This window comes from Salarias fasciatus, chromosome 1 (genome assembly GCF_902148845.1).
Source record: "Salarias fasciatus chromosome 1, fSalaFa1.1, whole genome shotgun sequence".
NCBI classification, from domain to species: Eukaryota; Metazoa; Chordata; class Actinopteri; order Blenniiformes; family Blenniidae; genus Salarias; species Salarias fasciatus.
Window position 1 is genome coordinate 17735161 of NC_043745.1, and position 23857 is coordinate 17759017.

General features: G+C 42.7%; 2 protein-coding genes across 5 annotated transcripts in view; one reads left to right on the forward strand and one right to left on the reverse strand.

Moving 5' to 3' along the window:
• urb2 (URB2 ribosome biogenesis homolog) overlaps positions 1-11114 on the reverse strand; it is a 15402-nt gene extending 4288 nt beyond the window's left edge. The window contains exons 1-9 of one of the 4 annotated variants that reach the window (XM_030088983.1): positions 11062-11114; positions 9844-9999; positions 6225-6401; positions 4877-6012; positions 4647-4785; positions 2138-4562; positions 1519-1679; positions 1228-1338; positions 189-431 (exon numbers count right to left, since the gene is read on the reverse strand). In XM_030088983.1, the coding sequence (XP_029944843.1) occupies positions 189-431; positions 1228-1338; positions 1519-1679; positions 2138-4562; positions 4647-4785; positions 4877-6012; positions 6225-6401; positions 9844-9969 (4518 nt within the window). In that variant the 5' untranslated portion in view covers positions 9970-9999; positions 11062-11114. Of the gene's footprint in view, positions 1-188; positions 432-1227; positions 1339-1518; positions 1680-2137; positions 4563-4646; positions 4786-4876; positions 6013-6224; positions 6402-6485; positions 6698-9843; positions 10000-10487; positions 10565-10970 lie in introns of those variants that run through there. The other 3 variants (XM_030088967.1, XM_030088974.1, XM_030088991.1) reach the window with 3 other exon arrangements.
• Positions 10964-22948, forward strand: abcb10 (ATP-binding cassette, sub-family B (MDR/TAP), member 10). The gene is made up of 14 exons (XM_030089003.1): positions 10964-11804; positions 13048-13254; positions 14214-14416; positions 15480-15614; positions 15948-16094; positions 17563-17698; positions 17793-17888; positions 18070-18279; positions 18751-18830; positions 18987-19167; positions 19447-19490; positions 19786-19820; positions 20381-20439; positions 20690-22948. The coding sequence occupies exons 1-14, from the start codon at positions 11417-11419 to the stop codon at positions 20881-20883; spliced, it is 2115 nt and encodes a 704-aa protein (XP_029944863.1). The 5' UTR covers positions 10964-11416; the 3' UTR covers positions 20884-22948.
• Positions 22949-23857: the final 909 nt, after the last annotated feature.

Consider the following 23857-nt stretch of genomic DNA (forward strand, 5'->3'; position numbering starts at 1 on the left):
GACAGGCAAAAGAAACTACATGATCAAAAGCCAGCTGGGAATCAACTCGCATCTGGAAGTGTGCATGTTTTCCGTCAGAGTTCTTTCAGTGATATGTTGAAGACTCCAGCAACATCGTAAAATCAAAGGTTGAATTGACCCTTTCCTTCCACATCGTTTCATCCCTTTAGTCATCAGCGTGTCCATACCTGCGGATGACACTGGAGGATGGCGAACAGCGCCTCGTGAACAGCCAGGAAGGCCGACTGATAGGCAGGCGGGGTCATGTGGGTGAGGGGGACTGACTGCAGTGCTCCCAGGACCAAAACCACATGGTGAGCGTTGGGAATGAGCCCCTCCTCCCGTCGGAGAAGCGTCGTCATTGCCGTCACCGTGGGCAGAGTGAAAGGAAGAGTCAGGGAGGCGTCCTGGCTGGAAGTCCTGACAAGAGCCTGCAACACAGAGACATAGAAGCACTGAGCGAAAGCAATAAGGACATTTTATACAGTTTTATAGTATTACTGTGATTATATCAGGGGTACGACAAGCCAATGTGTGTGTGTGTGTGTGTGTGTGTGTGTGTGTATGTAAATGTGGAATGGCCCAAATTTAAAAACACCACCAGGGCTTTTTCACAGCTGATATTTGACAAGCCTCAACAGTCAGCAGACAGACGTTAGCGGCATTCCAACAGTCACACGGTTACTTCAAATGCCCTCATAGAGAAGGTCAGCACAGCAACACACAAGAAATCCAGCACCGAGGAGCTGAATGGATTCTAACCTTCATTCTCTCAAAATGAAGACTAAAAAAAAACTGAAAGTAAAAAAAACATCACATATTAAACTGCTGAAAGCTGCTTCATATAACAGCACCGTGATAATTACTGGTGAAGTCGCCTCAGAGCCGACGGTCTCATATTCCCAGCATGGCTCTGCCCCCTGCTTGTCTCAACACTGATGTGCAAGTGGGAAAGCTCGCTTTAGGATTTTTACTTCAACTACCCAGAATCATTCCAATATTTCAACAGTCATTTTGTAAGAAGTACAGAACATCTTACTTAGACAGGGTATGTTAGTGAAACAATTGAAATTAATCAAATCATCCAGTTCTGATGTATAATCTGTACTCAGCTGTGTTCATGCGTCCATATCTGCCAGTGTGCGTGTTTGTAGTGAAGTCTTTGTTTTTTTCCAGCTGTCTGTAACTCAGTGTTTGTGTGTGAGTAGTAATGTGCACTTTTCTTACCACCATAGCAGATGTAACCTGGGGTGCAATGAGCCACAGGACTTTAGAGCAGGTCTCTGGTAACTGACAGCAGGACAGCAGCTTAATGACGATTACTGCAGACAACACCTCCTGCAGGAGAGGCGGCAGAGGGAAGAGATACAAAACAGTTCATCGCAAATATTTCAGGTCACAGCCGGACCATTCAGTTTTCCGTTTTCTTTGAAATGAATGTAAATGAGCCTTGTATTTAAAACAAAGGAATAATTTTCACAAAAACGACAAATTCTGTGAAATCGACTGGGGCCTCACTCTGTAGTTTCCCGCCCTCAGCTTGTCGATGTCCAGTCCATCTCTGACCATCAGCAGCAGCACGTTCAGCTCATCTGCAGAACTCTTCACCAACAGCTGGCTCAACAGCTCCTGCACAGCTGGCTCGAGCTGACAAACATCTTCCGCAGAGAGCCAGTGAGCTAAAATCAAACATGATGACGTTTAGAAAATAATAGAGCAACAACAAATATCTGTCCAATAAATAACAGGGTGGACACAAGTAATAAAATGCTACAAAATCTGGAAAAAAGAAAAAAGTATTGGTGTGAGAGCAGTGTTTAAGATATGACAAAAATTAGAGTAATGTAAGAACATCTTCAGTTCTTTAAAGATTAAACAGCAGTAACCTAAAACTTCAGTGACACTCGATTAATGCAGACCTTATTGTCTTTTTCAACCCAAAACGTCAGAGCATCAGTCATTTTTTAAATCCATTTACTTGTTTATTTTAATTCTATTTTTCAACCAATATGCTGTATAATGCTAAATTTATTTTACCTTGAGCAAAACAATCATTAAAATCATGTCAAGGCAATTTAACAAACGAATCACACTCATAACACAAGTAGACATTTTTTCGCAATATAAACTCATTTACCTTTGAGCAGTCTGTGCACATTCTGCAGGATCTGAATGTACACTTCCTCCTTCCCTGCCTTCTTCACCTCTTCTTGCTCCTTTGTTTTTCTGTCTGTCTCCTCCACTGCTTTATAAAAAGCTGATAGAAAATGGAGGGATGAAATGAGGAAATCCATGGGTCTCGGTGCAGAGCTGATTTCTCTGAAGATCTGGTGGCAGAAGCCTTGATAAAGGCTCATGTGGGAGAAAGTGCGGCATTGCTGGTTCTCCTCCACTGACAGTGAGGACAGCTCACAACGAATCATGACCGTAACAACGTCGACGATGAAGGCTTGACCAAGGGTGCAGGCAGGCTGAGGGGCAGTCTGTGGTTTCAGGACAAACTCGACAGCTGGTCCGAGCAGAGCATTTGTTCTTACAAGCATTTGGGTTAAAGTCTGATCCACTTGCTTGTTTCGTCCTAAGTTAGAGGTCATCGTCTGGGAGAAAGAAGCCAGACAGGCCAGCAGAAGATGGATTGATGAGACGGATGCTCCAGAACTGGATACCGTACTTTTTCTACTTGCCACGACTGCACTGGACAGGTAGGTGGCAAACTGGTCGAGGTTGAGTTGAACACTGCTGTTTCTGGTTATAATCAGCTGAACCAAAGACTTGATGAAACCTTGTGTTGCCTTGATTAAAGCCAACCAGTCAGCGCCACACGTGGCGTCAAACTTTCCACTGTTGCTGCGCCAAAGAAGAGTTGAGACTGGCGCCTGCAGTAGAGCAGCCCCATGGACGACCTTGAAAACACCATGGATGTTTCTACCCTCCAGAAGATAGGCCAGAGTCTGAAGCAACTTCGCTGGGAACAGAGTGCCACCTTCAGAGTCACGACTGCCGTCGGCCGTCTGGTCTTGCTGGCTGGAAGTGAGGGTGAGCAAGAAAAAGAGGAGGAGGAAAACTGAGGAGAGATCCTCCGAGCTCATTGCGTCTGGATTTAACTTCGTCAGGATTTGGAGAACGTTTACCAGCTCTCCGGTGCTTGTGTTACTTAGCAGTAGAGACACTTCTCCAGTCTTGGAGGATTCTTGCACATCCTCCACCAGGGTCTCGGTATTCACCAGCGTAGACAAAGAGAAACCAACGTTTCTCACTGAAACTTCCGTCTCTATCTTCTGAAACATCTGGAGTGCGCGACAATCCTTCAATGCAGTTGCTGCCTTTAACTCATGGATAATCCTTTGTGCTAAGGATTTAACAACGGCAGAGAACAATAAGGGCAACTCGCTGAGAACTGAGCTTTGGAGAAACTCAGAAGATATAGCGGACACAGTGAGACTGCCAAGCTGCTGATCTTCAGATCTGTCGATGTCTCTCTTCAGCAGGGAGCTAACAAGCACATCTGCTATGCAGTCCATGTCTTCTGCACTCAGGTGGGAAATGATCAAAGGCAAGTTGGATACGACGAGGTACCAGTGTGCTACAAAGTAGGAGCTTGAATTTAAGCTACCTATCTGCAAATCCCACCCCTGCTCTCCGTCCAGACTCGTCTCAAACTCGGGTTTTGCTAAAATGAACTGGGCTGCTCTCTGCAGCAGAGCTGTCGTGGTAGCTTCACCAAATGAGGCGCTATCCATCAATATCTTCTTTATCTGTTGCAAAGTGAGAAGCTTGAGTAGCAGACAGCTCATGGGGCTGCTGCTGGGCGAGGGATGAAGGTGTGCTGGTGAGATATCGCCTGATAAAAGATTCTCTATGCGAGTTCCAGGAAGAGAATGGGCGGAGTCAAGAGATGAGTATTTGCTGCAGTGGATTTCAAAGAGAGTGTCCACTTCTATCCAGGTGTATCTGAGTAGGAGGGCAGCCTCCTGAGTCTGCTGCTCCCACAGAGATCCTGTTTTAGACTGTGAAATCCTCTCCGACTCTTCTGGGTGCGGGCACGTTTTGTCATTTGTATCACTAAGTGAACTTTTGTCTGCCTTTTGCAGCTTCTCCTCTGTCAACATGTGTAAGTCCTGGACTAACTGCTGCATCCTCTCCATCATATCTCGACTCTGCCTGACTAATGGAACTGGAGAGGCATTGTCTAAAGTCTTCAGACTAAATGAAACCGCATGAAGCAGCTGACTGAGGGAGGAGAGTTTCAGAGCTGCATCTTTCTTCTCTTGGTCCGTGGATTCTCCATCAGTCTCCATCTTCTCAGCATCAGTTCCCTCTCTCAACAGGTCGGGGAGCACAAATTTCCTGACGTTCTCCAGCACTAATGAGCAGATCTCTAAGCCCTGGGATTGGGGTATGTCTAGAAGACAATTCCTTAGTGAGGTGGAAATGCCCTCAGGCAGCAGCGGAGGTCGAAGGTCATCGAGAGCAGGCTGACAGATCACAGACAGGAGCTCAGAGAAGAGACGTGACAGCTGACGAAGCTTTGTGTAGGTCTGGAGGAGGCTGCACACCATGAGCTGTCGGTACAGAGCAGTTTTTTCTTATTTGATTGATATTTGGCAACACTTGAATTGTGACATATGAGACGGATAAAAACAGACCTGTCTGGCTCGCAGCACCCGTGGCTCCATGCATTCAGCATTCACCCAAGCTGAGGATAAAAGCTGGTCCAGGTCTGGTTCAAGAATCAGATGATTGAGATTCAGGAGCACCTTTAAACAGCGGTACCAGGATGGTATGCTAAAAACCACAACAGAAAAACCGTTAGCAATATCCTGCGTGAAAGGAAACTTTCTGAGACAATAATTTCCAAATAGGAAACATTCGTTACCTCGGCTGGGCTTCGTTGAAGAGCAGTTGTGCCAATGCTCTGTAATACTGAAGTTGAACCTCTCCATGTCGTATTCTGTCTGCAGCTACATTGTAAATATCGGCCGACAGAGTTTGGCTCAGCAAGGACTCCACAGCCAGCAGAGCCAGACTCCAGCTCTCCGGGGAGCTGAGTGAAGGTGACTTCGGCTGAGGGCAAACAGAGTGTGGCAACTCTACTTCTGTGGTTGAGACTGAGTGCTGTGCAAGATGGAGATCTAAAACTGGGACCAGTCTGGTGAGATAATAGAAACAAAGCATCTTGTGCTCATCCTCACCGTCCCCCTTCGCTTTCCCATATCGTTCCAGAAAAAACTTAAACAGCAGAGACAACGTGTTGGACTTGACAGTGTAATGAAGCGATGGCTCACAGTAACCCTGGGCAGTCAGTTTGCTAAGTGCTGCACTGACTGGCTTCAGAGGGCCTTTAGCACTTCCAGTGGTGCGTTTTCCAGAATCCTCTTTGACCGGAAGAAGCTCGTCCTTGTATAAGGTCAGGAGCTCTACGGGAAAGAGAGCTAGCTGAAGGATGGAGTCAATCTTGACGCGTATGTCTCTGCACAGCTGCTGATGGAGGCGCAGATGTGTGTGAGAAGAAGTAAGTTCTCCAGAGGTCAGCAAGTGACGGAGCAGCACTAATAGTTGTAACAGCTGGTTGGTGACCATAGTGAAGACTCTGTTTGGGTTAGCTTGTTGTCGTTGTACTGACAAATAGCATGACAGCACTTGAAGCAGCACTTCAAATAAATTTGGTGATTGGGGATTTTTCTTTGGCTTGGAAGGGGCGGAGAACAGGTCAGTTTGGGAATTTTCCAAATTGCCAACAGGTTCAGTTTGAAGACACTCAGATGTAAGTTCCTCTTGAATCATTAGAGGCTCTGTTGACTTCTGGTGTCCTGTCAGCGACAACTGTTGCAGCTCACGGCAGGCCAAGGAGCAGAACTTGGCAACCAGATCGACCATAAGTTCATACTTTGTAGTAAAAACAGATGACAGTGCAGGAGAAGCGATAATGCCTTGACATACACTCAGTATGGTGGGCACACACACCAAGAACTTGTCAGCATTTGCACACTCCTGCAGGCGTTCAAGCAGCATCTAGAGGGATACAGAAGGTAAATGTAAATGTAGACTTATGATTACTTTGAATTTGATTTACTACTTTTTGAGATGTATAAAAGCTACATGCAGAAAAGTAATCCAGTGTTTAAATCATCTCCATTAATGAAAAGAAGAAATGAGAAAAATCAGTGGCATCATAATAAATATGGCAATCCTTTCCTAGTTTTCTGGTGCAAATATTTGAGCACCTGTGCCATGTTGAGCCTCAAAGTGATGGTCTTTCCCTGCTTGAGGTGAGACTGGAGCTTCCGACTGTGGAGCACATCATCAAGGTAATGCCACAGGCCTTCCAAAACATCCTGGGAAAAATCCACCTTTTTATTGTACTTCAGTGTCAGGGCATGGGTACACCAATCCAACAGAACCTAGAGACAGAAAAGATCAAATGAGACACTAAAAAAAATTTGGCATTGAAATGCAGTGAGTAATCAGTCAAGGTCCCTACATACTCCACGAGAAGCCGAACAAAGTTCAGCTGGATGACGTCATCCAGCAGCAGTCATCCAGTTTGCCGGCCGGCTGAAGGCCTAGTCATACTCCACGAGAAACCCAACATGTTCGGCAGCTCAGGAGGTGCGAGAACAAAATTACGTCAATTTGCTTTTTCTTGACCAGCAAATCATCAGGAATTAAGACACCTTGTGTTTTATTGATCTGTCTCTTGATTGCAGTCTCACGCTAAAGGAGAAGCTCTTTAAGGGGGAACGGTCGTTTTTACAATCTGCGCTATTTGGAAGTCTGTAAACCGACTAGATTGAGCAACTCTCTGGGAACTCTGAAGCGATGATGTCATCACACTGCGCCGTGGCGCACATTCATTCTGTTTGTTTACATGGAAGTAGCGTCTCTGCTCTGCAGTCAGACCACGGCATCTCGATCGGCTTGTTTAGTCAGTCAGAGTTTATTTTCAGCTGGTTGTAACTTTGGTACAATGGTTCCAGTGTGCATATATCCTGGCTGTGAAAGTAAAATGACCAGCTGGACGTCACTGAGCTCACAGGCTCCCACTTCGTGACCGGGATTTATTGAAGCTATGGCGAATAACGCTCAACATGGACCCCAGCATCAAAGTTCCAACTTAACCACATTTGGATTATCGGGTGTGTAGTGCCCACTTCACATCGGAGGACTTCTTCCCAGTTCAGGAATGAAATGAAGGCCAGAAGATCCAGAGAATGAACCTCAAAAAGAATGCCATTCCAGCGGCTGCAGGAGGAGGACAGGTCGAGGTAACGTGATGCTAATAATATTCATTTTTTTCTTTACTAATGTCTAGAGTTGGCTAGAATGTTATAAACTTGTTCCTACTCCTTTTGAGCAACAGTGTACAGATTATTTTACCGTTTATGTACAACTCTTGTCATTGACAGATATACTTGTATCATCCTTTGTTGTTGCTTAAATGAACTAAACAGTAAACATCCCAGCCTCTAGACATTAGTAAAGAAAAAAATGAATAGCGTTAGCGTCTTGTTACCTTGACCTGTCCTCCTCCTGCAGCCGCTGGAATGGCATTCTTTTTGAGGTTCATTCTCTGGATCTTCTGGCCTTCATTTCTTTCCTGAACTGGGAAGAAGTCCTCCGATGTGAAGTGGGCACTACACACCCGATAATCCAAATGTGGTAAAGTTGGAACTATGATGCTGGGGTCCGTGTTGAGCGCTATTAGCCATAGCTTCAATAAATCCCGGTCACGAAGTGGGAGCCTGTGAGCTCAATGACGTCCAGCTGGTCATTTTACTTTCACAACCAGGATATATGCACACTGGAACCATTGTACCAAAGTTACAACCATCTGAAAATAAACTCTGACTGACTAAACAAGCCGATCGAGATGCCGTGGTCTGACTGCAGAGCAGAGACGCTACTTCCATGTAAACAAACAGAATGAATGTGCGCCACGGCGCAGTGTGATGATATCATCGCTTCAGAGTTCCCGGAGAGTTGCTCAATCTAGCCGGTTTACAGACTTCCCAATAGCGCTAAGTGATGCTGACTTAATAAATTTACATGTATCTACCACCCCACAACAAACAAAAGAGAAAAGAGCGTCTGTAATGGCTGCATGTCGGTGCCCCGCCCGCTGCCGTTATATGGATATGGGAGCATCTAATTATCTCCGAACCAACTGCAAATCACACCAAAGTCAAACGGGTGAGTAAATGTTGTTGTGACGAATGTGAAATAAGGTCCAGATTGTAAAAACGACCGTTCCCCTTTAATTAACAGGCAAGGCATTGAAAATGATTTTATCATGATCTGTACAGCTGTAGCAAATGTACCTCCGCCAGATACATCCACCAACTAACTCCACCTGCACTGCTGCTCCTGCTTAGTGGCAGAGTGGAAGGTGGGAGAGCCAGAACCAGCAACCTCCAGGACCAGAGAGAGACCGGCAGGACTCCGAGCATCTCCAGCAGCCTGGGCGCAAGAAATTACTTTCTTTAGTTTTCTAGACTCCTCCAGGACTTGAGCCTGGCAGGAGGGAATAATAAGGGCTGTATTAATTAATTTTAAAATCACAAATCCATTAAAATATTTTAAATATAGCAATCGATGTGAATAATTTCTGCCATGCCTTTTTAAGAACTCTGATTCAGAAATATATCTTTTTTAAAATTCTGGTTCATTATTTTTTGGGGGAGATGTGAGGACTATGCAAGCTGTTTTTTTTTCCAGGGATATGAAGTGTTTGTGGTATCTTGACAATAAATAACAAAATCATTATGTTTGAAGAACATCGTATCATGAAGTCCATTCTTTGGAAATGTGTTCACAAGGTGTAATACAACATTTTGATTTCCGGGTGGATCACCTAAATAATTGGTGGGTCCGTTTGTCAATCATTCTGACGAGCTGCTTTCGTAAGGCGGTTCTAGTGCTTGCGCCCAATCAGCTTCTCCCTTTTGCGCATGCGTATTCAGAGTGTTTATGTAGCCGGTGAGCTTCTGAGCTAGTACTTACCGATGGCGAGTCTGACATAATGAAACTGTAACTGTTTCGGAAAAAAAGCTTTATTTATGAGCGAGGCGGATCGCAGAAACTGTAAACAGAGCCGTGCACGGCGGAGAAGAGGAGATCGCGCTCGTACACTTCCGCGTTTCCTGGGAGAAGCAGGAGAGCCGGGCGGATGGTCTGGCGCATGCGTGTTGTTCAAAAAGTGAGTAACAGACGTTGGGCTTCGTCTTTTCGAGAAAATCGTGTATTTCACCTTTAAGTCATAAAACAAAATTAGTTTAAAACATGATCTGAGTCCACAAATAATTTTCAGTGTACAAATAACCAAAAGAGGCACTTCTCTGTTGAACATTAGTAACATTGTGTTAAACAAAAAGAGGAAAAAGTAATGTAAATATATACCTGGACCGTTAAATAATTCTAAAGATGAATTCAGCTGACTTTATGATCGACTATTGGAAAACTGGCAGCTTTCTGCTCCATTTAATGAAGCATATCTCTTCAGTCGGCTCCAGTTTGGCCTTAAATGGGAGTGTCTAGGTGAAGCAGGGAAATCTGACCAATCACAGAAGACTCCTCTAACCCAGCCTAAGAAGGTTCTTGCAGGACAAGTGGGCGAGGCAGCCGAACTTTGTTCTGCTTCTCATGGAGTATGAATAGGCTTTCATTTTCCATATTTGGTGTGAGTTTACAGTATCATGTGGCTAATCACAATGCATGTTATGTTACAGCTGATTCAGTCAACATGTTTGAATGGTTCTGCATCAGATCCATACAGCCACATTCACCACTGGATCAAAGGTATAATAACTGTTTCATGCATGAACGTGTGTCAGCAGCTCCTGTCACCTGTTCCTTGTTGGGCAGCAGACACTGAGATGATATCCAGGCAAAACGGGCCAGCTTCAGTTTGTCCTCCCACTGAGTCTGTGGACTCTTTAGCTTCAAATGGATACCTGAATAGACAGCTGCCATTGCTGCAGTGGATGTTATTCAAGTGCAGACCTGGAGAGGGAACACGCAAGGAAATGCAATCAAAACACTGACAGAACATGCTTAGATATGTCTGGCGCTATCGAGAGATCTACAAGGCACAAATCGTATAGCATCACTAGTGTTATGGTTTGAGAATGTTCCATCCATGTAAATTTGTGACTTGTGACACTAAATTACCAGAAGGCAAGACAAAATATCAAAAGATAGTTGCGGTTTAGCTGTCAGCTGATGAGTGTGAAAAATAGACGATAAATTCAAATCTGAGATTTAAAAGCACAGATCCACGAAGTGCTGGTAAGGAGAGCAGGTTAATCCGTGCCATTTCTATCCTCAGTGTAAAGTCTACGGTGTAAAGACGCTAACATGCGTTCAGGCTAAAGAAAAGCAGCTACAAAATGCACAAGCATGTGAAAACACGATAATAGCAGAGATGCTACGTGTCCGTTTGTAGAAAAACCACTTCCGAGTCTCGTGCTCGGATAATTTCCAATACTTACATGTAGTTTTGTATCTCTTTTCACTAGCTCTAATGTCTACGATAGCATACACACGTGCCTCATGTTGTCAGGCGTGAGTGAACTTTCAACTTTCACCTCACCGTTCAGGCTCAACCGATCGAGAGTCGATGAAAACTATCAACCGAGCTGATACTTTAATTTTACTTTAATTCAAGACGTATTTCAGTAAAGACTACATCGTATGTGACACAAATTCATTTTGGGAACTGAAATATACTGAAAAATGGATAATAAAACACTTTGATGCAAAAAGAAAACATACATCCCCTTTTGATTAAGCTAAGAATTATGTTTCTTCGCAGGTAATATATTGCAGTCCGAATTTAACAAAAAAATGTCGTACCTTTTGGGCATAGTTTAGAATTGATACTTTTACTGTTTATTTATTGTCATGAACTCAGAACTCTGTCATAGCGTTTACGATTAGAGTGCGATTGGTTCTGTCTGAGAAAGTTTGCTTACATGACCAGCCATTGAATTTCCGTCGAGGAGGAAGAATGGTGTGTATAACAAACCAGGGTCACCTTTCCTACTTCTTTATCGTCTTATGTACCTTAGATCCGTGTTTGTGAGGGGACTTGGTGTCTGTGAGTCTCTGAGGGCTTGTGTTAGGCGCTTGGCAGCAGATGTCAGTGACAGGCAGGGTGTTGGTAGCAGCTCGGAGATAACAGATAAAGTGGGTTAAAGGCGGCTGTGAGGAGCAGATAAAACAGATAAAACCCGCAATAACGGTTTAAACTCGGACACAGAGCCGCCACAAGCTCTACAGCTGGACAACTGGGGTCTCCGTGGGACCATACACCGTCATGTGTCCTCTGGAGGAGTTAACGAGCATCGAGACTTTCAGCCACTGAGTCTTGAAAACATCAGTATTTTCCTGTAATAATAATAAAAAAAAAAAACTGAACATGCGACTTTTAATGGGCACGTTGAGCTGCACGCATTCGGCTCGCTTATCCAAGCTGAAGCTAACCCAGCCCAGGACGTCATGGCTGGAGCACCGCGCCAGCCTTCACAACGCCCTCCGGAGGAGGACCGTGTCGCCGGGGCTCAGGTCCTCACTTCACCCGGCGCCGTCCGCCCTCCCCCCGGGCTCTCCCAGGCCCTTCTGGTCGTATCACGCCGGTGTCTCTGTGCTCGGTCCACACACACCTGTTGCCTTTGCCAGCTCCTCAGCAGCCTCCGCATCCACAGCACCTGAGTCGGAGAAGAAACCCGAGACACCCATCACGGTGCCACTGGAGGATGTTAAAAGGATACTGGGACTGGCTCATCCGGAGAGATGGCGCCTGGCAGGTAAGAACCGTTTGAGAGAGAACCTTTATTTATCTCAGTTTACATCCCCAGTATTGTTGATCAGGAGCCTCCACACTGATAACAGTAATTAACTGGTAATACAAGAGTCACCATCTATTGTGCATGATGAGTTCAGAACTTTATTCAGTGCATTTTTCATTTTTCTGTGCACGTGCATTTCAGAGGTAATAGTGAGCTCTCACTTCCTCTTATCTCACACTGCATAATCTGAGAAATCCCCTTGTATTACCTTCTTGCATCATCATTTTTCAAGAAGAAAATGCTCTATTTTTTGTCTGAATAGGATTAAATTTCATATATAAATTGATTCCATATACTATACCAGTTACTTCCTATTTATAAGCAATATTTGGTCGTATATGTCTATAAAATCTTTTTCTTTGAAAATTTCCACAGTTTGAAATGACTTATTAATATGTTCTCCTATACATTTCTTCAGTTTCTACTTACAGACTGGTATGACTGCTTTTGCCGCTAGTGGTTGCTCGCATTAGGTTGACCTGCCTTTAAAGCTTGCATTTACCTTTTTTTTAATAATGCCTGTTGAACCGTTTCTATTGCTTGGCGGATGCCACTCCACGACAACTGATATTGAAGGAAATTGTGTTTGAAAGTTGTTTTTTGTAATACACTCTTTTTGTTAGAAGATGTTATACCACTGGAAAGCCTGTTCATGTCCTCTATCAATGGTGCCACCTTTGCAAGAAATGTGCAATTGTGGGGTTAGCAGGAGCTGTCCCACAGTAGATATTCCACGAAGATAACTACCAGTCCTGTAGAGAGTTACAGTCAGTATTTGCAGAATGGTACTGCTCATAACTCTCTGCACAGATGATGCAGTGAACAAAATAAATTAAATTGCCACATAAAGAGTCAGCAGCCTTTTATTCATAGATGTAACATCCATATTCTGCTATGCTGGAAATCCAAAAAAAGCACATTTCTTAGAAACATGGCACCATTTAACAAACATCAACAGGCTTTATTTCTGAGAAGCATCGTTACTGAGAAGAAATAATCGAAAAGAAATAATCGAGTAAAGTAAAATTTCGTGTCTTTCTGCATAGTTTAGATTTCACTTTTGAAATAAAACCTGTCTTGTCAGTAGGCTATTTCCATTCCATTTGATTCTTTAAAAAAAAGATTTTGTACTATTTATAGAACTGCTAATTGAATGTCTCTTCTTTTTCTTTCCTCTTCTCTCTCCCTCTGTCCACCCCAGCTGCAGTCGGCTTCCTGACTGTCTCTAGCACAGTGACCATGTCGGCCCCCTACTTCCTGGGCAAAGTGATTGACACCATTTACAGCGGCAGCACGGACACGGAGATGATGACGGCCTCTTTGACATCGCTGTGTCTCATGCTGACAGGAGTGTTTCTGTGTGGTGGAGCGGCCAACGCTGCCAGAGTCTACCTCATGGATGTGTCAGGTGAGGCTAGAGGGAGCAGTTTACTCTGAACACAGACACACTTCCATTTAAATGGTAAAAATAAAAATACTGACATGTTTATATAGTCGAGTATTTTAATAAACTGTTAAAATATTTATACATCTATCTGCACCTTCTGCTTTTCCACTTCAGCAAAGAGTCATTTTCATAAAAAAATTAGTTTTGTAGCGACTTTGAACGACTGACTTACATGTGCTTCTTAAGGAGGCTCCCTCTATTAGAATATGATGCCTTGTTAAACATACAGCTATAGATAAGCAGAAGTAAGTCTCAGTTTTTTTTTTGTTTGATTCTTTATATTTTAGAATAAATTCCAAAAATCTTTGACAAATATGAATACCGTGGAAAAGTTTATTTTTTTCCTAAATTTTGGTACATTTACATTTTTTTTAACACAAACAATTCCAAGCCTCTTTTGTTTTATTCTTTATCATTTTAGCCTTTTGCTCATGAAAATCTATTATACAGTATCTGAAAATTTTATTTTTTTTTACCAAGATAATACTTAAAAATCTCTTTCAATTTTTTAGTTAGTAAGTGTAGAAATAACTGACAAAACAATATACTTTTTGATGATGTAATTTTTTGAGATACATCTGTACTGTAGGTAGTCATTGCCAGCCATCATTCAGACTTCCCAGGGTTTCTGTTTGTGTACAGAATAAATAGGTGAATGTACGTAGGTTGTGTTTTTTCAGATGGGGAGCCATGCTTCTAAATCATGATATACAACAAAATATAATTTGAACCAATTATTTATCTATTTTTAGTTTTCATTTGAATGATGGGCACAGACTTTAGCTTTGCTCTGAGATCTTAAACGATTCATTTGTCAGAATTAATACACAGTAAAAAAAAAAAATTCTCTGATGTTTAAATAATCACTGAAGTTTTCATTTTTCATTTTCTTCTCCTTCACTTGTCTTTCCTCTCCTCAGGCCAGCAGATAGTTCGTAATCTCCGTGCCTCTGTCTTCTCCTCCATCCTCAGACAAGAAGTGGCATTTTTTGACAGGAACAGGACCGGAGAGCTTATTAACCGCCTCTCAGCTGACACCACTGTGGTGGGCCGTTCAATCACAGACAACCTGTCAGACGGGCTGAGGGCCGTCGCACAGGCAGCTGCCGGTGTCAGCATGATGGTGAGTGCGGCCCGCCGAGTGGGCGGGGAAGGTCTGAGCGAGGGAACATCCTATAGCATTCATGAACGTATGATCGGAAAATTAAATATTCAGATTTTTTTTTTAATGTCTTTTTTTCATTATTATTTTGAACGAAACAAGAGCTTGTTGAGAGTTCTGTCGACATCAACACCAAAATGTGCCTGCTACGTTGATTATAGCAGTGAACTCTCTGGACAGCAGTCTGTCTTTCTGCTTTATACTTCTCGGATGTGAGCTGAGGGTTTCCTTCGACGTTATTACAGTTAGTGCACCGCAGGACTGTCGTAAAACAGGTTCACTGAAGCACTTCCCCATCAGTACAAGGAAATGGCTTCATTCAGATGAAGGAGTGCCTTGTCTTGGTCAAACTCCGCACTAGCCTGATTCACAGAAGACCTGTGAGTCAGACATGTTTTAAATTTGTTTTGCTTTACAGCTGCTGAACAAATTGAAGCTTTTTTTTTTTTTTGGCACATGAGTGAAACCATGGAAGGTGTAAAAAGTTGTCAAATGTTAGAGGTAAACTATATTAGCAGATGTTAAACTGAAGTAACTGGCACTGTCTTAAAGCTGAGGATTAAGCTTTACACCACTTGTTTAAAATTCTGTCTTCATTGTAGAGATTTTCCAAAATTCCACGAAAAAAAAAGCTAAATTCAGGTCCAGAATTTCACTTCCTTGGGAAAGTCTTCATGGTTTAGTGCGAGGTGTTTGCAGTGATGTTTACACAGCAGGCCGGGGTGTGGTGAACATCTTCCAGCTATATTCAGCTGCTATGTTGTTGCTCTTCCAGTTCAGTGATCTTTTGTCTGTGCAGTGCATCCGAGTTCACAAAAGTAAAGTAAGTTCATTGTAAAAATAAATAAATGAGCAGGTCTGGTAACAGTTTGTTCTTTGTAGTATTTGGTGATTCACATCATTTGTTTTCTTAGTATTGTGACAATCTCCTGTTGCACATTTCCACTACTCCCTCTTGTCTTTTTTTAATTCCACCTTCATTTCCATTGATTGCCGCCATGTCTTTTCCCCTTTGTTTCTGTAGTTCTACGTTTCACCCAATCTGGCGAACTTTGTGTTGCTGATAGTTCCTCCTATGGTCTTGTTTGCCATCATCTATGGCAGATACCTGCGAACCATCGCCAAACGCACACAGGATGCACTCGCACAAACCACACAGGTATGCAGACACCCTGAACAAGCTGCTGAGAATGACACTGAAAGTGTGGTTGAATAGTTTCTGCTTGCAGTATAAATTTTCTGTTGGTAATCAAATTTCTTCATTTTTACAGTTTTACTTTGTTTTTTTATTTCATGCAGTGTTGATGGTCTGTTAAAGAAAGCCGCTTCTCATATCAGTGAAGCTGTGCTGTTTGCTCATCTCTATTTGTGCACTGAATGCTGTGCAGCATGTGGCAACTTAATTAAATTTGCAGATAAAGTAAATTTGCTTGCTGTCCATTTAATTTTCATTCGTCAAAGTCCTCATGCAAGTGTGTGATTGTGTGTGCAGTTGGCCGAGGAGCGAATCAGCAACGTGCGGACGGTCAGGGCTTTTGGCAAAGAGCTGTCAGAGGTCAACATGTACATTCAGAAGGCAAACCATGTCCTCACACTGGCCCGAAAGGAAGCCGTACTACGAGCTGGTTTCTTTGGAGTGGTGAGTGTTTTTGTCTGTGTCTGTGTGTGTGTCTGTGTCTGCGTGTCTGCGTGTCTGCGTGTCTGCGTGTGTGTGTGTGTGTGTGCGCGCATCCTGATGCAATCCAAATCCACAGTCAGGAAATGAGACGTTACACATTGCCTTTTGAAACCCTACTTCTGGGTTTGTCACAACACCACATCTTTATAAAAGAGACGTTTTAACAGAAAAACAAAGGTCATTCAGTTTTCCATCCAAAGAGCAGATAGGTCAGAATGCTGGTCCTGAAAGGCCTTTCCTGTTTCCCTGCCGCAGACCAGATGATTTTATTAACTGGCTCGTCGTCAGGCTGTCTGTACAGCTCAGTGTCCGAGCTGTGTGCTTCCCACTGCTGACAGAGCTGCTACTATGTGTAGTTCAGGGTAGATAACTATCAATGGGATTGATTAAATACAGGAAAACAGTGACTTTCATAAGTTGAATTAAAGTTGATTGACAGCAGAAAGACTTCTCAGTGTGTGATCATGCTTGGCACAATTAGATTAAAACATGCTGGTACTTCTGAGTCTCCCTTTTTAACATTTAATACAGGTGTTTAGTTTTGAAATGATTAAAATTCTCAAGAATAATCCAGCATGTGTGCTGTGTTCCATTAAGTGTAAATTGTGTTGTGAAATATACTTCACAAGCGTTTTCCAGGATGTTGCTTGCTGGTATGACCTCAAAATGAACATGACCTGAGTGCAACTTCTTTTTTCTTTTCTTCCTTTTTTGTGGCTCTGACCACACCATAGTGTGAACATTGTCTAAGACCTGCAGGACAGACGGACAGGGAAATACTAACTCAGACCCAGGGGTATCTAAAAAGGTTCAAATAGCGCCACTGAGTCGTGTGAGGAGATGACCTGCTGAAGTGTTTTCTTCACTTTGTGTGCATGTTGGGTTACTCCTGTTCCAGGACTAATTATCCTCCATTGTAACAGTGATTATACATGAAATGCTGTGGAACGTCGTTCCCATTATGCTGAATTTAATCTGTACCACCCTGACAGTGTTAAAAAAAAAAACACTAAAAAAAACGTCTTTATTGAGGGCCCTTTGAATTCGATCATATTAAACTTGGCAGAGCTGATAAATTTGATGTTATTACAAAGGTTATTTACAAAATGAATTTATCTTTTTGGGAGAAAAATGCACATTTCTTTTATTACCTTCTATCTGAAATGTCTGCACTCCCTGTCCTCCTCTACCTCCTGTGTTTGGACGCTGCTCCGATTCATATCTTGACCGGTAACTAATATTGTCAGCTGATAAATGGCTCTCCGTTTGTGCCAAATGAACAGTAGTTAGAGGGAGGGAGAGACCGGAGGCGAAACTGACGTCAGCTCATCCAGCAGGTTTCCAGATCGGCAGTAATCGGTGCGGCGTGAGGGCGAAGGACCGACGTCAGATGCTGCAGTGATCGAATCATGTTGCGTCTGTGTTGCAGACCGGCCTCAGCGGTAACCTCATGATCCTGTCGGTGCTTTATAAAGGAGGCCTTCTGATGGCCAGCCAGCACATGACTGTGGGGGAGCTCTCATCTTTCCTCATGTACACCTTCTGGGTGGGCATCAGTATAGCAGGTAAGGCATATTGATTTGTTTGTGGGTTTGTATCTGTGTATGTTGTTAGACGCTTCCTCACAGTGCGGTGGTTTTGGTTCCGCTTGTTGTGCAGGTCTGAGTTCTTTCTACTCCGAATTGATGAAGGGCTTTGGTGCAGGGTCCCGACTGTGGGAGCTGCTGGACAGAAAACCTGAGTTTTCTTTGGATGGTTGGTATATATATGTTAAATTATATGTTAAATATCCAGTACACATAAATATTAAGGTTATTCCTCTGAAATTTTGGCAATATTTAAGATACATTTGTTTTCATTATTCTTATGATTATTGAAGTCTTAGTCCTCAGCACTTGACAGTATTTCATGTCCCTCTGTGTCTGCTATTCAACAGAAGGTCAAGTCATCGCTCAGGACCAGTTGAAAGGCCAGCTGGAGTTCTGTGACGTCTCCTTTGCCTACCCAACACGTAAGGAGACGTCCATCTTCCACAACCTCAGTTTCTCGGTTCCGGCTGGTACCATCATGGCTGTAGTGGGATCCAGTGGATCAGGAAAATCAACCCTGGTGTCTCTACTGCTCAGGCTGTACGACCCTGATGCTGGTGAGAACAAACTTTTTCTCCTCTCTGTTGTGACACATCAAGTAACAGTCAGTTAGTCGAGAGTGGGAATGAGGATGGTCTGCAACACATCAAGAGTCTTTATTGTCATTATGCAAAGCACAACCACATTTTGTCAGACCATCTTGGAAGTGAAGCTGCTGGACGTGCATGCCGATTCCTCGCTCCCTCTAAACTTACACTTATGGCTGTGTGGTAAAACTGCTCATCTCAGAGTGTCCTTTTTGTGCCGTAATCCTGCTGTCTGATCAGCATCTTGATCTGCCACACCTGTGAGGGGGATGGTTCATCTTGGTGAAGAAGTGCTCATTAACAGATTTAGACAAATTTGTGAACAATATTTGAGAGAACTAGGCTTTTTGTGTACACAGAAAAAACACTTGATCTTTGAGGTCAGCTCATTATTTTCGGTTTGTACTTTTGTTCTGTGTATTAATGCCATCTGTTCTCCAGGTATCATCACTATCGATGGTCACGACATCAGAAATCTGAATCCCTGCTGGCTCAGGAGCCACATTGGAACTGTCAGCCAGGTAAGAAACTTACATTTGAAAATAAACAGCAAATACAATAAATCCATTGGACAACACATCACATGATCTTCTTCAGTTTGTAACCACAACCCAGAAATAATAGAGATGGCCTTTATCTGTGTCAAACTTTTTCTTCTCGTCTCACCCCTCCCTCAGGAGCCTGTGTTGTTTTCCTGCTCTGTCAGAGATAATATCGCGTACGGCGCCTTGGATCCAGGAGCTGTGACCACGGAGGACATCTACAGAGCTGCCAGAGTGGCAAACGCCTATGATTTCATTCAGGCATTTCCTCAGGGCTTTGACACCGTGGTGGGGGAGAAAGGAGTGCTGCTGTCTGGTGAGATATTTTATTTGATGGTCTTTTACACCCAGCCCCCTGTGGCCCTCATCCTTCTGACCTGCCGCTTCATGCGATCTTTGTCTAAAGCTTAAAATATGTTCACTTCAAAATCGATTTATCAGATATTGTTCTTCCTGTTTTTATCCCATGGAGCTTTTAGTATATAGAAGTCATGTCGCTGTTCAAGCTATTATTGAACACCTGCATGTATATTAGACGCTTGTATAATGTAGCCTGTAGGTATGTGCTCATGGATCACTGGTGTTTTCTTCTCAGGTGGTCAGAAGCAGAGGATAGCCATCGCCAGAGCTCTCCTGAAGGTAAGCAAAAAGACATACTGTTTCACTGTTAACACAAACAAAAAGGACAACACAACTCTGCTAGTCAGCTGTCCTACTGCTGCGTATTCCTGTCACATTGGATTGCCCCTCCTTGGTTATGAGTTAACCAGGTTAACATTCAAACAGCTGACATTAGTCCTCCTGAGCTGGTGTCCATCTAATTGGACATACCGGCAGGCCTTTGTCCTCTTTTGTGGAATCAACTAAAAGAGCGGTGTTTTAAATTGATCTTTTTAACTAAATTTGAATCTAAAACATTGTTTTCTTTCTACAGAATCCGAAGATTCTGCTTTTGGATGAGGCTACAAGGTAAGATACACAGGAAGACTGGGGCGAACAAAACTACTTTCATTGTATTGTGAAGCACCATCGTCACTTACTCATCTGGACTTGACTGTAGATTCATTCTAAAACAGCCGGAGACAGCACTTGGTAGAATGTGTAGCTTTTACAGAGCAGTCATTGACAATCTTTGCAATAATTTCAATTCAACGAGCATGACATGTTTAAAAAAGGTTTTACCTTTGTGACACTGTTATATGTTGGAAAGTCAATATCTGAAAAACTTGCCCATATTTAACAATTTTAGCCTCTCTTTTAAAATTGAGATGCATTTTCTGACTGGAATTATGCAAAACATTTTTTCTCTTCATGCATTTATGTCACTGAAATTGGATTCTATGTATTGTGGACAAAACAATACAGTAAACGGTTATATTGTTGTTATCCTTGACTCTACAACTCATTGTCAAGCTGCATCTACATTATGTCAGTGTTTATCCAGACTATAACATTTAATCTGACATTGTCTCTGACTGCAGAAATTGTGGAAAAATACAGAAATAATAAATACTCCTTTTTTTCTGCAGTGCCCTGGATTCTGAGAATGAGTTCCTTGTTCAGGAGGCTTTGGAGCGTCTCATGGAAGGTAGATCTACTCAGCATTTTTTTAAATGTCTTCCATCGGTCATAACATGTCTTAATAAGAAAGTGACCATGTTTGATTTTAATGCTTCTCACAACTAGTTTTCCAAATGAAGTTGTTTTCTCTGAATTTTATCATGTAAAGAAAATGGACCGTTGCTTTTCAGTAATCATGAACATGAGAAATATGAAACTTTAAGAAGCAGGCATACAATTAAGCATTTCATGTATTTCTGCTTTTCCCCACCTGACAGGGAGAACAGTCATGATCATCGCTCACCGTCTGTCCACCATTAAAAATGCGGACCACGTGGCCGTGCTGGACCAGCAGCGTGTGGCCGAGTGCGGCCCCCCCACGGAGCTGCTGGGAAACAGGCAGGGACTCTTCAGGAAGCTGATGGAGAAACAGGCCTTTCTGCAGGAGGAGCAGCAGCGAGCCCTTCGCTGAGAAGATGAGCGTAGAGGGAGAGCACAGGAGGAGAGGTCAGAACCTGGGGGTCCCCGGGTTTGCCTCAGACTGAGACACAACAGAAAAACTGAAGTGAAACAGAACATGGAACGCAAGTGAAAGAGAGGAATCGGGAATGCCAGTGGAAAATAAAGGGAGGTTCTTTCTGACTCTGCTGGGAATTCTTCTACGAGGAGCCAAAAAGTGAAATGTGGATCAGGAAGTGTTGAAGGATGTAATTTATTCTGCACTCAAGAAGGAAACCTGGATGAGCAACTGACAAGAGACGCTCTGGATGCTCACAAACAACTGATTTAAATCACTGTCATGTTTGCAGTTTTAAAGAAAACATTCAAATCCCTTTCAAGCAAACAGGAGGAAGAAATCTGCAGAGAAATGTGACATTTAATCCAGTTTCACTGTCACATCACTTTTTTTTCGTAACAAAACCAAAAAAAGAGTATTTATACAACACTTCTAAATGTATATTTGTTTATGTGTGTGTGTGTGTCTGTTGAGAAGACTTGAAGCTAACATGAAGAGCCTTTTATTGTCAGAGTTTATGGATTTAAGCAGCTATAATGTAGTGTCAACACTGTGTTGTAAAGCAGGACTGAACACTATTTTATATTTTGACGCACATTTATTATGAAAGTATCAGTCCTGGTCCTGCAAATTGGAGTTGCGGTGCACATATATGTGAGGTTGATTTGCTCATATTCAGTCCCTGTTCAGGTTTTCTTGACATCCTTCTTGTGACGTGTGTGTTGTGGGTTTAACTGACAGCCTGGAAACTGCTCAGACTTTGTGTGAGAGCTGATGGAAGTCTGCTAAACCGACTTCTCAGACGCTCTGCTGCTTTAAATGGGGAGCCACAGAGAGTGTGTGGTATAAGTGATGTCTGTGTGCGTCACCTCAACCATCATCTCCCCATTTCATTGATTAGTGTTTATAATCTGAATGCTACCTACAAGAAAACCAGAATGTAACTTAACCGAACCAACAGACAGTTGACACCTGTGACTCCACTGTCCACTGCGAGCTGCATTAAACTGTCTGTCTGCGCTCAGGCGGTGCGAAGCCTGGTGTGTACAGGAAGTGCACCTGGCCAGCCTTAAATTCTACATAAACAGCTCTGTAACCACAGACATGTTAGCCACCGTGCTGCTAAGCCACATAAATATTATAGCTGGCATAAAGATCTCAACTTGGAAGTGTTTCTGTAAATAACTGGCTGGTAAATGCTCTCTGAATTGCAGAAATGAAAACTATTATATTAATTATAAACCACAGCAAATCACTTCTGTCTGATTGAACTATTTAAATTTTGACCAGTGGCCCAAACACTGTAATTTTAACAGTTAACTTATTGGTGAACAAACACCAACAGATTTCTCTTTTTCTGTGCTTTTCTTAGTTTCATTCTAGTTTGTTTAACCACACATTCAAAACAATTGGCATTTAAATAATTTAGCATCCTGCATGCATCAGGGGCATTGAGAGTTCCAGGAGGAACAAACCCAGCTTTGATTCTGGATGATTTACAGAACTTCATCATGTCGCTCTCTATTCAGTCTCTGTCTTGTGAGGATTGTGGCAGCAGAATATCCTTTTTTTTATGTCAATCAACATGTCTGTTATAGTGTTTGGTGCATATTTGAGCATCCCCTACAAAGTAAATTATTTTTAGTTGAATCACATTTGGTTCTCGTGTCATTCTCGACATCTTAGATCGTATTTCAGTGCCGGGTTTCACGTCAAAAGCTGCCTTGAAACTTGTCTTGTGTTGAGTGTCTCTCGGCCAAATCTGTGGTTATTCACAGTGAATGGAAAGAAATTTAGTTTTGTTACTGAAGTCCAGATCTCAGTAAATATTTAAGGTGCTGAACAATTTGCTGTTCAAAGATGTAAATGTCAACACATCACAAGTGGGAGTTCCTTCTGTTCTTAACATGTACCTGATGATAAATATTTAATTACATTTGATAGATTTTAAATGATGTATTTGTCCCCTAAATTATTATACTTTGTGTAATGATGGATAAAATAAAATACTGATGCTTTTTATGTTGATGTTTTCTGTTTATTCTCACACATTGCTACAAGGACTGAAGTGTCCTCGCTCCTGCAGTTGGGTCACCACACCTCTGTGCCAGAACAAAACCCACAATAAGCAAATGTGGATTTCACATCTCTTTCATCCAAATCTTTACTGGTAAGAGACTTGATAACTGATCACAATTTTGGTTATTGAAACCTGAACACCCTCCACTCATCATATTCCTTGAGCTATCTGGTTGAAGGGGAGGATCATCGTCCAGTTCCATACTCTGAATTTTAATCTGAGTTTTTGGACTTTCTCTCCAGTTTAGTACTGAGTTCAGACAAAATCATTGCGGCGGGTGACTTTACAATTCATGCAGATGTTGACAATGATAACCTCCGAGCTGCATTTTGTTCATTACTTTTAATCACATCCTTGATGTCGTTCTCACTTCTGGTATTGACATTGAGCAGTTAAGTTTTCCCCACTACCCTCTGTTGTCGGATCACTTCCTGATATCGTTTGAGTTTACGTTAAGTGACTTTACAACACCTGGGAATAAAAAAAAAATATTGCTGGGCAAAACTTGCTTGTTCTAGCGTTGGCTCTGAACACAGTCTTCCTGATCCAGTCCTGCTGGAACTATGGGAGGTGTTCATTCTAGTGCACAGGAAGCTCTGCAGGTGCGTAGCACTGGGCCAGGGGTCCACAACGCTGGAGGGGCAGGAGCAAGAGCAGGGACAGCAGCAGGGCCTCTGGAGGCAGCTGTGGCTGACAAACAGACAAAAGATAATTTCTTTATTGCTGTCTAATAAGGATTACAACTTCAAGTCTTTTTCTGATCTGCAGGACAGTCACTATGGTTAGAAATATTAATAAAGAGCATGTGTGATCAGTATTGAGGCAGCATGATGATGAAACACCAGAGTT

Bases quoted from the DNA above. Each gene is read 5' to 3' on its own strand.
- abcb10 (XM_030089003.1), top strand. From the start codon at position 11,417: ATGCGACTTTTAATGGGCACGTTGAGCTGCACGCATTCGGCTCGCTTA. The intron at 13,255-14,213 runs GTGAGGCTAGAG...TCCTCTCCTCAG, and splicing joins CTACCTCATGGATGTGTCAG to GCCAGCAGATAGTTCGTAAT. The intron at 15,615-15,947 runs GTATGCAGACAC...TTGTGTGTGCAG, and splicing joins CACTCGCACAAACCACACAG to TTGGCCGAGGAGCGAATCAG.